We start from the raw sequence: 17,159 nt of genomic DNA, 5'->3' as shown, positions 1-17,159 counted from the left end.
TGATAAAATGGATGGACGGAATGGAAAAAATATGTAAATCACAGTGGACCCACATAAATTACTCGGTATTCATATCCACACCGTCCAACCATTCGAAGATATCATTTTAGTTTACAGAATAAAGAATAAGTCAGATCCAAATCTCTAATGGACCACACTACATGAAAACAATAATGATTGGATATCCACCATTAAAATCCTACTAAGGCCCACTATACTATTTATTTGACATCCAATATGTATGATTAGGTCATACAGACCTAGATGAGGGGGAAAATCAAATATTAGCTTGATCCAATACTTTTATGGGCTCAAAAAGTTTTCAATGGTCTACGTTCATTCAACATTTTTTCCTTTTTTTCTTTTCATTTTTTCATTTTTTCTATTTTTTTATTTTTTATTTTTTATTTATTATTATTATTATTTTTTTTACAGCACACACACCATCACACACTCACGCCGCAGTGAGATTTCACCACCTATGTGTACTCGAACCCTCGACCAGGTGTTGAAACTCCCGCGAGTCTACCACCAAAGTAAGAGCAAGGACCCAACATTGTTTCCTGTAATGTGGTCCACTTGAGATTGGGATATACCTCATTTTTAGTCTCATACCCTAAAATGGTCTAAAAAACTAAATAAACGGTGAGGATACAACACATACATCATGGTGGGGCCTACAAAACTAGGTGAAGTCACCAGCGAGTCTCCCTACTTAACAGCTAATCCGCGTCCTGGACGGTGATTTCCTTCCTGCACTGAGATGCTGACCATCATAATGTTTTTAAAAAATCCACCCCGTCCATCCGTTTTTTTTAGATCATTTTAGGACATCAGATAAAAAATCATATGTATCCAAAACTCAGGGCAGCCGCACGAGAGAAAATAGTGGAGATTCAGTGACCACCGTTTAAACATAATTGACCACTCATTTGGGCACACATTGAATGTATGTGGTATATCCACACCGTCCATCCGTTTTTCCATCAAATTTAAGGGGTTGAGCCCAAAATTGATTCATATCCAAAGATTTAGTAGATCATACCACTGGAAATAGTGGGGATAATGATTTCCACCGTTGAAACCTTTCTAGGCCCCACAGTGATGTTTATTTTTCATCCAATCTGTTCGTAAGATCATACAGACATGGATGAAGGGAAAACACAAATATAAGCTTGATCCAAAACTTCCATGGCCCTCCAAGTATTTTTCAAGGCATTCAATACAATTGTTTCTTGTGGTGTGGTCCATTTGAACATTGGATATGCTTCATTTGTTTTCCCAAAGGCCTAATTATCTATTAAAATGTATGGACGGAGTGGATAAAATAAATAAATCACGGTGGACCTCACCGTGTTTACTGAGTTCCAACCCGTACGACTTACGTACGCAATCCGCTGCCTCAAACGGACTGGATAGTCCCTAGGACTAGCATGGTCGGTGCTCCATGGACTTCAAACATGATGTATGTGTATCATCCATGCCGTCTAATTCATTTTAGAGACAATTTTATGGTAAGAATCCAAAACTGAAATGGATCAAAATCTCAAATGGACTACACAACGTTGATTGAACTCTTACCATTAAAAACTTCCTGGAGCTACAACAATTTTGGATCAAGCTGATATTTGTTTTTTGCCTTAATCCAGGTCCGTATGAACTAATCTGCATGCCGTGTGACCTAATCCACAGGTTAGATGTCAAATAAATGTTACAGTGGGCCTAAGAGGTTTTTAATGATAGACGTTCAATCATTACTATTTTCCCATGGTGTGGTCCACCTGAGATTCTAGTCAATCTCATCTATAAGAAAATTAATTAAAATGACGTGTAAAAATGAATGGACGGTGTTGATAAAACACATGGATCATGGTGGGCCCACATAACATCATGACCGCGTCACTAGTGAAACCGCATCACGCGCGACTCATGCTACATATCTTCCTTTCTTCTTCTTCTTCTTCTTTTTTTTTTTTTAAAAAAACAAAACCTAAAATCTCACCGAAGAGAAAATGTGGCGGAAGAAAGGGGGTTTTTAGAGGTGGATTGTTGCCGAAGAAAGGAGGATTTTCTTACATGTAAATCCGGCGCTGTCGATTGGCATTCTTCCAATGTTGATCGAGGCGATCTTCGGAGCTCCGATTTCTGATCAACAAGAGATCTCCCCCGTTCCGATATTTTTTCTGATTTTTTGAAAGAGGGGTTTTCTTACCTATTTATTGGATTTTTGGTCGGCGGTAATCCAAGATTTTTGCTGATATCTCCGATATTTCGCCGATATCTCCGATATTTCGCCGATAATCCGAAGAGAAACGAAAAAATGGGGTTTCGGTGTCGCTGGGCCAGCGACACCGATATTATCGGCGATAATATCGAGATTTCGTCGACAACTCGAACACTGGGTATTGCAATGATATTTTATGAATAAAAATTCCTGCGTTTTTCTCTCTCTCTCTCTCTTTGGGTTGAAGAATCGAATTGGGTGTGAAGCCCTCCCTTCCTCAAAGGGTTAACTACCGTGGTGCGAAGTCACATCCGCTCCAAATCATCTCCATCTCGTTACGCACCACATTCATCTCCCTCTACACCCCTTCCACCTTCAAATTTACCTACTTTTGCATCCAAGTTTTCTCCTACAGCAATGTACAAACAATTTTTCAGATTTTGGCCCGTCTAAGGGGCTGAAACTTCGGTGAAGTACTACGCACACACGTTGCGACGGATTGACGTGAAACTCAGTATGGAGGCAGCCCATCCCTGGTTGATCCTAGTCTAGAAGTCGGTTTCCGACTTTGTGGGCCCCACACACATGCAGACGACTTGTCATGCACGTGCGTCTAGGCCCATCTGTTGTCCAGCATGTGTGGCTCATCCCAGGTTCTCTTTTTCCTGTATTTCCTTCTCTTTTGACTAAAAAAATCCCTTGATCCAACTCCCTAACCCTAAAGAGTCTCAAATCCCAATTATCCCCAAATTTCAAACCCTAGATTTTCCCTCAAATTGAAACTTAGTGAATCTCTTGAGTTAGGAACAATCCTTTGCAAGAATGGATGATTCTTACACTCCTTTGGGCTTGGTTGGCCTATAATTTTATTTGATCCAGCCCTAAAGTTGCGTAGGCTTGGATTTCCATAGATTCCCCTTTTTGAATGTTTGATAGTATGTAGGATGTGGAATTTTGTGACTGTTTAAAATTGGTATAATCACAAGCTTGATCTTTTGCATTCCATATTTAATTTCATGTCTTGCATCAAGTATGGCTTGTTTCCACTCAAGATGAGTGAGGACTTGGTGAACACTAGAAGGAATTGTAACAGAAGAAAGATTGGAAAGAAAGACACAATAGGAAGGTGAAAAGAGAATCATAGAGAGAAAGTTAGCAATAAGATGAGTCCTACATGGCCGTTGTCTTCTAGCAATGCAATAGGAAGCTCTAAAGAATCCGATTGAGCATTCATACTTAGTTCTGAAGCAGAGTGAGGAAAGTAGGAGAGGACCATTATCCCTTCGCTTTTGTCGAACACAAGTTTTGAGATCATCAATTTATTGAGAAGGCGGAACACCAGGAGATAAGTCAAAATGAGATGATGGAGAGGTAGTGTCAAGAAGGGGGATAGGTAAGCAAGAAGTCTTTGAAGATTTCCCCTTGAGGAGGAGAAACAAGAGATTTCTCATGGGAGGAATAGAAGGGCATGTCTTCAAAGAATGTGACATCTATCGAAACAAAACATTTGCTTGGAGCGTGCTTTATCTTAGAGCACAAGGAGAAAAAAACATTTATAACCTTTTTTATTACAGGAATAACCTAAGAAAATACATTTGATGGTCTTGGTGTCTAGTTATCTTGATGGATGCCAGGAACATGATCAAAGCGCACACATCCAAACATGAGGAGAAATAGGGAACAAAGGTTTATCTAGTTGTAGAACTTGGATGGGTGCCTCCCTCCTAAGAATCCTAGTGGGTATCAAATTAATTTAGTAGGCAGCTAAAAACAACATCAGCCCATAGATTCTTGGAAACATTCATTTCGAGGAGAAGGGCATGGGCAACTTCAAGTTGATGCCTATTCGTTCAGCTGCCCATTTTGTTCTGAAGTATAAGGACAAGTGTTCTGAGACTCAATTCCATGTTCAAGCAAATAATTCTGAAGGCCCGAGGAGATGTATTCGTCACCATAATCAGAGCGCAAAACTTTTATGTAAGCCTTGAACTGATTGGCAACCGTCTTATGAAATATCCAAACAATGGTGAAGGGGAGGAAGTTAACATCTTATGAAATATCCAAAAAATGACAACCATCTTATCTTATGATGCCAATACAAAATCCGATCCATGGCAAATGTGGCTTGACTTGGAGTGTGAAGGGGCACTCCTCAATCATGTGTAGGTTGGAAGAGATAAAAAGTCCGTCTTGCTCATGACCACTAGAAATTTACTCAGGTTATTACACCACCCCTAATCCTCTGTCCAATTGTTAGGTCCTAAAAGACCCAGTAAGATGGAAAAAAGATTACACTACAGTTAAGAGACTGAGAAAGATGACTAACAAACAATAAATTAGAGGGCAATTACACTACGGTTGAGAGACCGAGTAAGATGACTAACATACAATAAATTAGAGGACAATTGTGGAACATGGAGCATAGAAGACGGGTGGAGATTGGGGGACATTAATAGTACTCACACCTTTAATATAATATAGGATCCATTCTCAATTTGAACATGACGTTTGGATGTAGGTAACAATAAGTAAGAGTGAAATTGGGAAGTCATACTGGTCATATGATCTGATGCAGTAGAATCAATGATCCAAGACGGATTTGCAGAAGAGGCAGGCACAAATTGTGTGGATGCTGGTATTTCCGAATTCCGATGGGATAGAGTTTCATTGATGAGGGGAGGTGGTCCCTTCTAAAAGAGACACATGACAATGCAGAGCGACAAGTTCTTCAGCTGGAGATAGGTGAGTGCAACTTGAAGACAATAGACCCCGGGCCTCATCATGGTCATGTTTGAGGAGTCAATGGTAGCTACATAAGCATTTTGGGTGGTTGACCAGCATGGTCCTAACAAGTATCTCATGTATGCCTAGGGTGATCGCAATGTCTACAGACTAACTTATAACGTTCATCATTGGTTAAGTTGATTCGGCCCTGCCCAAACTCATTGTGACCATGACCTACATCTCCAAATTGTAGCTAGAATCACTACGGCCAAGACCATGGCCAGAAGTACTATGACCCATGTTATAGTTACCTGATCCAACCTCCATTAGTCCTTCCTTTACCATTGTCACCATGTCACCATCCATTGTGACCACCGATTATAAAACAAAAAAATGTTGATCGTTCATAGGAACTAGAAAATGTATCTAACATCACTTGTTGACTGAGAATCTGTGTAAGAATGGTCTCATACTCTTGAGTTTAGCCCAACAAGAAGATCAAAGACATGTTGTTTTTCAATCCCAACCGTAAGCTCCTGAGCACAACATGAACTGGCTGGTCTATGGGGTCTCGACTCAAGCCACATCCCTCTAAGAGTCGTGTAATAGTCTTCCAAGGATATCTCTACCAACGAAAATTTGCAACCTCATGGGTTAGCTGGAAAACAAGAGCAACATTCTTTTTCTAAGAATATGCCGTCGCCACAATCCAAGATTTCTTTAACAGTCTTGCAATACATGAACGTGTACTAATGTCTGCCGTCATGGAATGGAGCGACCATCCCATTATCACCATGTTACCCCCTTCCCAATATACATAAATGGGGTAAGATTTTTCAAGTTCCAGGAGCGACCCATCAATATGTCGTACGACCTCCAATGAACATATGAACATACTTGTACCATGCCAAAGAGTTTCCACCATCTAGTTGAACAGTAGTAATCTGAAAACTTGGATTATCACCCATTCCAAGCATAATTACTCCCCTTGGAATCACACAGGAACTCGAAACGTCACTTGAATGAGAAAAGGTACCCTCCATGCTACTATAATAACACCCCCAAATGCTTGACGGTACACAAACACGGGTCAAGGAGCATAACATAGCTCACATATATGAAGAAACACAGCTACACATTCATACATACCTCCGATTGTGAAAATCAAACCATTTCACAACTCCAAGATGCTTCAAACAGGGTTGTATGACAACCTTTTTTCCACTAAAATCATCATAGATCACTCAAATCTGAACGAAATTGCACGATTCTTGTTCCTAGATATGGCAAATGTCTAGCCACATCTATTCCATGTGATAAACCTCCACAAAAAAGGTGCAACTAAAAAATAAAAAAACAACCATTTTTCAAACTTTTCGTATATTGAGTGAAACACCTCCAAAAACCCATTGAAAAAATTACCATAAATCCTCTAAATTCACCCCCCACCAAATTCCATACTTTTATGCTTCAATGACCGCAAGGTTGTACATTGCTTACGTCATCCGTACGTCGTGATGACATTAGCATTGTCCCCACTATAGATGCTCTTGTTCAGTGCAGGATCTGTTATGACTATGATATCAAGTGGAGAGAGAGAGAGAGAGAGAGAGAGAGAGAGAGAGAGAGAGAGAGAGCATAAAGGCTAGCACTTGTATTATTATGAAAATAGATATGGTACTCCAAAGGATTATAGAAAAAGATAACACACATTTCCCTACAATTCTAGACTTTACTGAAGGGGAAAGTTATCCAAACATTCTAGGGCATCTTTCATATTGGTTCCAAAGAAGGGGCTAAATGTTTGAAGGATTGTAGACCCATTAGTCTCAATGGGGACCATATAAGAACCATCGCGACAAGGTGGAGATGTCTTGAGGGAAGTGTTCGCAAGTTTCCAGGCCGATTTTGTGCATGGTAGGGAAATCCTTGATGGTGGACTTATAGTGTGTGAATGGATTGGCTCTAGATACAAGGGGTGCTAGGAATCATATGTAAAATCGACATGAAAAGGCATACGACCATTTCTATTGGAACTTCCTTATATACTACGTAGGCTTGGCTTTGGGGTAAGAGGTTTGAAAGTGCAAGGTTATTGGGTTATTTTGGTTGACAAAGTCATTCAACAAGATTGTGAGATTGTCGAAGATGCCAAAGGAATGGAGGAGAAGTATTGTGGTACCAATTTATAAGAATGAAGGAGGCATGTATAGTTGCACTAACTATCATGGGATTAAACTCATGAGCTATACTATGAAACTTTGGGAGAGAGTGATTGAGCAAAGACTAAGACATGAGATGAATGTATCAGAAAATCGGTTTGGTTTCATGCCTAAGAGATTTACCATTAAATCTATTTTCCAACTTAGACAATTGATGGAGAGATATAGTGAGAGGAGGAAGATTTCTACGTGGTCTTTATTGACTTAGAGAGCATACGATAGGGTCCCTAGTGAGTTAATCTGGCAGGTGTTGCGAAAGGAGTTTCAAGAGGATATATTGATGTGATCAAGGATATGTATGAGGGAATGGTAACAAATATGGTGATCGCTAGTGGGGAGAAACAAGTGAGTTCTCAATTACTATAAGCTTGCACCAGGGGTCATCATTTAGCCTGTATCTTTCCTAGTGGGAGAGACAAGTGAGTTCTCAATAACTATAAGCTTGCACCAGGGCTCGCCATTCAGCCCATATCTTTCCTAGTGGGAGAGACAAGTGAGTTCTCAATTACTATAAGCTTGCACAAGGGGTTATCATTCAGCCTGTATCTTTTTGCATTGGTCATGGATGAGTTAATGTGGCACTTGTAGGAAGAGATCTCATGGTGCAGGTGACTTGTATCTGACAATTTTGATTAATAAGACGAGGGAGGGCATAAATGCAAAGCTAGATTTATGGAGGATGCATTAGAATCTAAAAGATTTAAAATTAGTCGGACTAAAACATAATATATGGAGTGCAATTTTTATTTTTATTTTTATTTTTATTATTATTATTTTCGAGGATTAACAGAATTTTATTAAAGGCCCGAGGCAAAAGCCAACGGGGAAAGAATTAGCCACAATAGGAATGAAAACAAGGAATTAGGAAAGATTGTTGACCAAGAAGTTTCCCAAAATGACCACTTTCGATACCTTGGGTTAATAATTAATGAGTGCAGAGATTGGGAAGGATCAAGGATGTTGCCCATAGAAGTCAAGCTGGATGGTGGATAATCTTTGAAAGTTGATTAGTTGCTTTGAATGGTTTTAAGGCTTAAAGATATATCTCTAAAAGAATGTGATTCTGGTTATTCAACTTTGGGAAGAGGAAGTCAACGCTCTTGCTAGTAGATAGGATTAGGGGTGCACACGGGTCGGTTATGGTTTTAGAAAAATTGGAACTGAAACCGGACCGTTAGCACCCTAGAACCTTAACCGAACCGTTAAAACCGATTTGGTTTCAGATCGGTTCTACTGTTCTGGGCTTTTTATAATCCACAGAGAGAGAGAGAGAGAGAGAGAGAGAGAGAGAGAGAGAGAACCAGGCACAACAGAGAGGAGCGTTGGGTGGTGGCCGGTGGGAGACAGTGGGCGGAAGGTGGTTGTTCGGTGGGTGAGAGAGAGAGAGAGAAGAATGGATGGGGGCAACCGTAGCAAGGGTAGCGTGAAGACTGAAGGGAATGAATACTTAGGTTTTATTTTTTTTTGAAATATATGGTCCGCTTCCAGGTTCGGATGCATGGTTTGGTTCTTCGGTTTGGTTCTACGGATCGGTTCTACATACCCTCAAACCGAGAACCGAGCCGAACTAATCGGTTCTTTGATTTTTGTAACCGGAACCGGTGCAATTTAGAACCAGACCAAACTGTACGGTCGGTGCTGGTTCGGTTTACCGGTTCCATGTGCACCCCTAGATACGATTGTGAGGTAAGAAACTTTCCCCATTGTATCTCAATATACGCTTGCATATTGGCAAGCTCTCAAGTCATTAACAGGATGATTTAGTGGAAGGCATTGTAAAAATAAGAAAAAAAGCCGTTGGGTTGGAAAAGAAGACACTGATCCTTCTTGGGTTTCATTGCTCTTATTAACTCGTCATTAACAAACATGCCAGTTTCTTTTATGTCTTTGTTACAGTGTCCATTTATTACTACTAAGAGATTGGAGAATGTTGATAGGGACTTCCATGGCAAGGCGAAAAGCTGAGACATAAGTATTACCTTGTGGCATGTGAAGTTTGCCAAAACCTAAGGAGCTTGGCGAGGCTAGGACCAGGTCATTGATGGCTATGAATATTGTGCTTCTTGGCAAGTCATTATGGCAATTTGGGACAGAAGAAGGTAGTCCAAACAAGTTATTCTCATTAAATATGGGGCTAGTTTAGGAGAGTGGCTTACCAAGGCTTCCTATCAGTACCTTGCTTTGGGGTTATGTAGAGGATTTTTCATAATGGAACTAGTTTTCTCAAAGCCACTTGTTTGCAAAATGGGAGATGGAGATGTCTAGTGTGATGCAAAAGCCCTTAAAGTTCTCCAAAATCTAGCAGGAGACTTTTGCAAGAGATATTACTCTTTTCTAGGTCGTTAAAAGCAATGGAGGTAAGGTGGTGTGATCTCCACTATTCAAAAAGGTTTTCTTGGATGAGGAGATTGAGGAATCTGTGCCTTATGTAGTGGTTGAATATAAGTCGTCTGGGGGGGGGGGGGGGGGGGAAAGGACGATTATTAGTGGAATGTCGGGATTTTTTTTTTTCTGATATGTAGATCTATTGTTTGCTATCTAGCAGAATATGCATATGGGAGAGGGATCCAGGTGTTTGGAGTTTATTATAGAACAACCCTCCTCCCCCCGATCCTAGCCATAAACCTCTCATGGAGCATGTTGATGGTGACTGCTCACATATGTACCCTTTGCCTTTGTAGCGAAGAGATGGCGGACCATCTTCTCATGCATTGTGAGCATTTTGGAGGTGTGTGTAGCAGGGTTCCAAGTGCTTTTTGGGACATATTTGCTGATGCTAGAACGGATTCAGGACTTCTTATGGGCATGGCATAGGATTCGGATGGGAACAAGAAGAAATTGCTTTGGCAACTTGTCCTTTTGGTGGGATTGGTTGATTTGGAAAGAACGTAATAAATCCGAAGTGAAGGATATGACCTTTCAAAGGGCTAGAAGTAGAATAATTAGTTGGAAATCATTGGCAGGGAGCAAATTGTTTTGAGTTATTTGTAATGGCTTTGTTCTTTTCAAATCAATTTGCTCCCTGCCAATGATTTCCAGCTAATTATTCTACTTCTAGCCCTTTGAAAGGTCATATCCTTCACTTCGGATTTATTACGTTCTTTCCAAATCAACCAATCCCACCAAAAGGACAAGTTGCCAAAGCAATTTCTTCTTGTTCCCATCCGAATCCTATGCCATGCCCATAAGAAGTCCTGAATCCGTTCTGGCATCAGCAAATATGTCCCAAAAAGCACTTGGAACCCTGCTACACACACCTCCAAAATGCTCGCAATGCATGAGAAGATGGTCCGCCATCTCTTCGCTACAAAGGCAAAGGGTACATATGTGAGCAGTCACCATCAACATGCTCCATGAGAGGTTTATGGCTAGGATCTGGGGGAGGAGGATTATTAGTGGAAAGTCGGGATTTTTTTTTTCTTTCTGATATGTAGATCTATTGTTTGCTATCTAGCAGAATATGCATATGGGAGAGGGATCTAGGTGTTTGGAGTTTATTATAGAACAACCCTCCCCCCCCCGATCCTAGCCATAAACCTCTCATGGAGCATGTTGATGGTGACTGCTCACATATGTACCCTTTGCCTTTGTAGCGAAGAGATGGCGGACCATCTTCTCATGCATTGCGAGCATTTTGGAGGTGTGTGTAGCAGGGTTCCAAGTGCTTTTTGGGACATATTTGCTGATGCCAGAACGGATTCAGGACTTCTTATGGGCATGGCATAGGATTCGGATGGGAACAAGAAGAAATTGCTTTGGCAACTTGTCCTTTTGGTGGGATTGGTTGATTTGGAAAGAACGTAATAAATCCGAAGTGAAGGATATGACCTTTCAAAGGGCTAGAAGTAGAATAATTAGCTGGAAATCATTGGCAGGGAGCAAATTGTTTTGAGTTATTTGTAATGGCTTTGTTCTTTTCTCTTCTTTAAGAAAATTCTCGTTGCCATTAAATAAATTTGACCAAAAAAATGAAACCCTTGGAGAAAAAGGAAGCAATGACTTTTAACTTTATTAGGCCTCTTTCAAACACCTAATTAAGAATGTAGCATTCTTTAAGCAATGGTGAATCCATAATTTGGTTTGTTAGTTTCATGGGGATTCAGATCATCATCATCTAAGCTTTCTCCCAACGGTTTGGGGTTGCCTATCAATGGAGATTCGGATCTTATTTATTTAGGGGTCGTTTGGTAGCTAGAAAAATTGAAGCCCGGAATGCCTCGTCCAAGCTTATGGTGGTTAGGGTAAAAGATGGGCATTTGTCTAGAGATATCCTAGCTAGGATCTCAAGAAAACCAGGGATGACCCGCATCTCTTTTTTGAAAGTTAGCCGGCCGTCTTCATGTCTCTTTTTTGAAAGTTAGCTGGCTGGCTCCGCATCTCTTTTTTGAAAGTTAGCCGTCCCCTCCTTGTCTCTATAAGGAGTAGGTTTTAGCAAACCCAAACAACATTCTCTTCCTTTCTTTCCCTCCTTTCATCAGCATATGTGGGTGACATCCGATTCATCAATCACATTTGAATCATGATTTTAGGCCTTAGATCAAATATCAGACCGATTCACAGCTTGGGTGGGTCACACGACAGGCAATAGTGTGGATGAAGACACCAAACATTGTGCGTGGGGCCCATGAGATTGTCTAAATATTGAAGTCAACCTGTTAATCAGGTTCCTTCTACCAGGATGAAGGAACATGCTAAACATTTAGATGATTGAAAACTCAGGTGGGCCACAACACTCTTTTAAGGGCTTTACCTGTGATTTTACATAACCTTTTCCTATTGTATGGGTCAATTGAGTATTGGATTTGTCTGAGGCTTGCCAATCTTTCTTTCCATCGGCTTGTGGCTGATCAAGCGGCTCTCTTGTAAAGCCCAATTTCGGATTATGAGATATGGGGAGAATTTTTTTTAAATAAGGTCATATTTAGCCAAAGCTTGGGGCATCATTCATTGTGATTATCTTGAAATGGAAGGGGCCGAAAGCTTAAAAGATTTCAGACCTATTAGTCTCATAGGGAACCCATACAAGATCCAAGTTTGCGTTAGTTCTCCTTCTCGGTGCTAGTGAATGGATCTCCAAAAGGTCTTTTTTCAGCCAGCTAGGGGTCATTGTCAAGGAATCCGTTCTCCCCATATCTCTTTCTTGTGGTAGTTGAAGTCTTTAACCGATTGCTTGCCAAAGGCTTAGAGATCTATCTCATTAGTGGTTACAAGGTGGCCACCTCATTGTTTCAGGTTTCTCATCTTCAGTTTGTGGATGACACAATGATTTTCTGTGACGCTGATTCTTCAATGGTAGATAGGCTTTGCAAAATCGTTGCATGTTTTGAGGCGATTTCGGGCTTAGAAAAGTGAAATGTTGGGCATTCACCTAGCTAACGAGGAGTTAGAGAGGTTGGTTATGACTTTCAGGTGCTAAGTTGGTTCTTTTTCGTCCACTTGGGGCTCCCTTTATGCATAGGGAAGCCCGTCAAGCATCTTTGGGACAAAGTGATAGAAAAAGTTGAAAGAAAGCTGTTTAAGTGGAAGAGTCGCTGCCTATCCTTGGGTGGCCATTTGAGTATCATAAAAGTAGCCTTCTCCAACATGCCGATTTACTGTCTTTATTTAACTGTTCTAGATTGGTGTGGGAAAGGTTGGACGAGTTTAGAAGGGATTTCTTATGGAGGGGGTTGGATGATGGTCACTAGTTCCACCTTAATGAGATGGGAGGAGGTGTGTATACCACTAGCTCATGGTGGTATGAATCAAGCCCTCCTCGGTAAATGGCTGTGGTGCTTCGGGATGGAAGGGGGGTACTATAGCTTGCAAGTATGGTCTCAGGGAACGGGGGTGGGAGGTCAAGAAGTCTTCTCTTTATAGGGCTTCTCACATTTGGAGATCTATAGCAGCTCTAAAAGGGTAGTTTTGGGAAGGAGTATCTCTCTCCTTAGGAGTTGGTGTTAGAATCAATTTTCAGAAGGACTCTTGGTGTGGAGATTGCTTGCTGCATGTTCATTATCCTTTTATAGCTTGGCGAGTCTTGCAACCTCGGATGAGCTGAAATTGTCAAATTGCTTTTCCTATAGAGGTTCATCGGCATGTTGGTTCCCCCTTGTAGGAGACACCTCTTGGATAGCAAGATGTAGAGGTGTACATGAATGGAGCTAGCTCAGCCAACTCGCTCGACTCGGCCCGAAAAAGCTCGATTCGGCTCGGTTTGAAACTAAGTTCGATCCGAGTCGAGCTGGTTTTTAGAGCTCGAAATTTTTTTCGAGCCGAGTTAGAGCTGGCCCGAGCTCGACAACTCAATTCGATATATAGCTTGAACTCTGCTCGACTCGATCAGGTAGTATAAAAACAAAAACAAAAACAAAAAACCCTAAACTTCTACTTTACTCTTTCTTTTGTTTGAAAACAACCCAGCCCGCCCGACCAGCAACCCTACAACCTCTCTCTCTCTCTCTCTCTCTACTCGACCAGTCAGTCGCCATTGCCCTGCGCCGTCCGGTGGTCCCTACCCTACTTGGCTGTCTGCCGCTCGCCTACTTGCCCTCCTCTTGCCCTACATGGCCATTTGCAGCTTGGTGCTCGCCCTCCTCCTGCTGCCACTCGCTAGTCCGGTGCCTTGATCTGCCCTGCCCGTCGATAAGCACTCAAATCGAAAACTCGAACTCAGCTTGAACTGGTCCGATTTGCTGACCGAGCCGAGTCAAGCTGGACATGGTGGCTCGGTCGCCGAGTCGAGCGGAGGCCAGCTTGACTCGATGTACATCCCTAGTGAGATGAAGGAGCTAATGTCCCTTTTGGCCCGTTTACACTACACATCTCCGTCGGGTGGGGCTGATCCGATGTTGTGGTCCAATCTTAGCTCGGGCCGGTTCTATCATATCTTTTTACAATATGCTTGCTATGGAGTCTTCGAGCTTAGTTGGGACCCGCGCCTATCATTTTTTGTTCCATGGAGCGGCCCCCAAGGTCGCTGCTTTCACTTGGCTGGTGGGTAGAAAAAGGTCCTGAGTCTCCTAACAATTGATTACCTTCAAAAGTGAGCCATGGCCATCCCAAACATGTGTTGCTTGTACAAGGAAGATGCTGATTCATTGACCATCTCTTCATTTCTTGTTTGTTCACCACCAAGGTGTGGATGCATTTTCTGTCCTATTTTGATATGTCGTGGGTGATGTCGCTCTCAGTTTCTTCCCTTACTTTGGGCTTGGCATGGGGGAGGCATGTAAAAGAAGGTTAGACCTGTTTAGAATCTGATTTTCCCTGCCATATGGTGGGCCATTTGGGGCGAGCGGAATAGGCATCGATTTCAGGATTCTTCTGGCTCTAGTGATGTGTTGGTGCCGTGCGTCAAAGCGAGTGATTATGAATGGGCAGTCCTTTTGAAAGTTGATCCTGATTGTGTTAAGTCAGTTTTTGGGTTGTAATCTTTTGGTTTTTTCTCATTATATTCTTTTCCCGTCTTGTTTGCAAGCAAACGTTTAATAAAATTTCCATTAATCCTTAAAAAAACTGAGTTTTTTTATCGACCTGATTTTTTGTTTGTTTGTTTTGTTTTGTTTGTGCTGGTGGATATGAGAAGTCTGATGAATGGAGTAGATTTCGCTTTGCTAGCCTGATGTGCCGCACAAAGCTTCAGGTGTTTTGAAAGGAGAAAATAAGACCTAGATAGGCTTCAACAAACAACAAACAGGCTTCCTCTTTCCAAACCAGACAGGTTCCAACATACAGCAGACATTCCAAACTAGGACAGCACTGACCTAGCCAGACAAAACCAGGACAGTCCCGACCGACCTGGACAGGCTATCTGGGCTTGAACTTTCTCTATTACCAAATAGGCCCTTATTTTTATGGCCAAGGAGGAGAACACTTCCAAACCACCTGTTTGACATTGCTATTTTCTTGAAAGTAAGGATCCTGACTATGCGACCAAGTAGGGCATGGAAAAGACGGGATTTGTCTTATTCATCAAAACAGAAAAGATAACTAGATAACGGTGAGAAGGTAATAGGGACCCAGAACCATGATGGTGATTCCTTAAGCTCTATATAATTAGAAGGAAAGAAATAAATAAATCCCTTCAGCTTGTTGTGTACTATTATCTCTTCGAAGATGACTAGGTTTGGGCAGCTTTTGCAGATCACGCCAGATCAAGACACAGCTGTGTCTTTCTGAATCCTTATGGCTAGTCAGGCATCCGATTTTATCAAATCAAGAGTTGTAAAGCAATGAAAGGAGAGAACTGGAAATGCTTTAGCAAGTGTTGGATCATTCTATTGTGATAGTCTCTTAAATGCTTGGAAGAATCTCCTCATAGTTAGTTCACATTATTTTCTTTACAGCCCCCATCAAATTAATTTTCTCAGTCGGGCTCTGAACATGTCACATATTTGGTTTATCCTCTTTTGCATTGATATTATAGCTCCTTCTAACTTAATAAATTGGATTTTGCTTCACCTTCTGTCACTGAAATTTGGACTAATTCATTGAACTTCATGCATGTGTGTCAATCTGTGCACTGTAAACCTTGCATATCTCATCCTTATAAAATTATTGCATTATTTAATTCAAAATTCATTTCGAAGTATTTTCTCGTGCTTTTTTTTTTTTACAGTCTAAATTAACTCAATCTGAGTTTGGCTTTAATTTCTCGGTGATTATGGTGATATAAATTGTATTATTTTGATTGGTGATGGTAGCTGCTTTCCTGATTTTTTCCAGGCAATACAAAAGAAATTTACAAATTGCATGATCTGAATGCCCCAGCCGATGCATCTGGAGAAGATGAGGATGAAATAGACTGGGAAGAAGGTTGAAACAATAACGCCTGTCATTCCATCTTACTTCTGAGGTTGGTATATGGTAGACATGGCTCGGAATGAATGTTTGTTGCAGATTCCAATTTCTCCTCCTGAAAATTTTTACGCTGGTGTAGCTTCAGAAGCTCTTTGGTCTCAATTGTACTTCTCTATAATAGGTCAAAGAAATGTGTTCGAACCATAGCAGCATATAATGAGAACCTTTGGTAGTGTGGCCAGAATCTGGAACCGTGTATTTATTTGTTGTGATTGTTGCATTCCGCTAGCATCTTCACCTGTTGTCTGCTTTGGTGTGTATGTAGGGTGAAAGTGAGACGGGGTGGCCTAGACCCAGCTGCTTTGGGGTGGATTGGAACTGAAGGCTAAAAGGCCTCCATGCTAGGACCTGGTCAGGACTCCTTGTACAATAGCCAGCCTGTCCCAGCTTATTTAATGATAGCTGGCGGACAGGGCTAGGGCGGGCCAAGGTATTAGGCTTGGACGTGCCTCGGAATGGCCCGGCATGGACCTTTTACACCTATAAGTGAAAGTGAAGATTAGGTTAAGAATACTATATTCAGACACTCCTCCAGCATGATCTGTTACTAAGAAAGGAAAAGAACAGTTGGGGTTTTTCATTTAAGCTGCATGTAAGTGTAGGGTAGTAGATTTCTCCGTTAGTTGTTTTTTTTTTTTCCCTTCTTTATCTGCTTTGATATGTTATTGAAGAAAAAGCCCCACCTGGGTTTCATTGAAGTGTCATGTAAATTATATGGACTCATACTGATGAATAAGATCGACTGTTGGTTGCTCTTCTTGTTTACCTTTTGAGGATTCGATGAAACAATGCTTCTAGAATCTACTGATGAATTTTCATCAAATCCCAGGCCATTAGTTGTGTGGACCTTAGAGCTGTACATGAGTTCGACTGGAGCTTGGCCCAGCTTGGCTCGGCTCGGCTTGGTGCTTGAACCTAACTGGGCAGCTCGGCTTGGCTCTGTCAGCAGCTTGTGCCAGCTCGTGCCAAGTTTAAGCTGAGCTTGAGCTCAATCTTTCCAGCCAAGTTCAAGTTCAAGCCTACAAGCTGAGTTTTGAGTTTAGGTTTTATAGTTTTTAATATATATTATAATATAAATAATATATAATATATAATTTATTTAAATATATAAATATATACAAAATGTTTATACTTAGTGAACCTGATCT

General features: G+C 41.3%; 1 protein-coding gene across 2 annotated transcripts in view; it reads left to right on the top strand.

Annotated features, from left to right (window-relative positions):
* The window catches only part of LOC131216960 (transcription factor efuD), a 50,258-nt gene extending 33,435 nt beyond the window's left edge, over positions 1–16,823 (top strand). Inside the window, exons 11-12 of one of the 2 annotated variants that reach the window (XR_009157140.1) lie at positions 15,877–16,180; positions 16,277–16,823. Coding sequence is in view for 1 of the 2 variants with exons in the window: in XM_058211606.1 (XP_058067589.1) it covers positions 15,877–15,971 (95 nt within the window). In the remaining variant the exon portion in view is untranslated. The remainder of the gene's footprint in view (positions 1–15,876; positions 16,181–16,276) is intronic. The other variant, XM_058211606.1, reaches the window with a different exon arrangement.
* The last annotated feature ends 336 nt before the right edge of the window (positions 16,824–17,159 follow it).

Source organism: Magnolia sinica, chromosome 10 (assembly GCF_029962835.1).
Source record: "Magnolia sinica isolate HGM2019 chromosome 10, MsV1, whole genome shotgun sequence".
In the NCBI taxonomy this organism is placed as follows: domain Eukaryota; kingdom Viridiplantae; phylum Streptophyta; class Magnoliopsida; order Magnoliales; family Magnoliaceae; genus Magnolia; species Magnolia sinica.
This window is presented reverse-complemented; position numbering and strand designations above follow the sequence as displayed.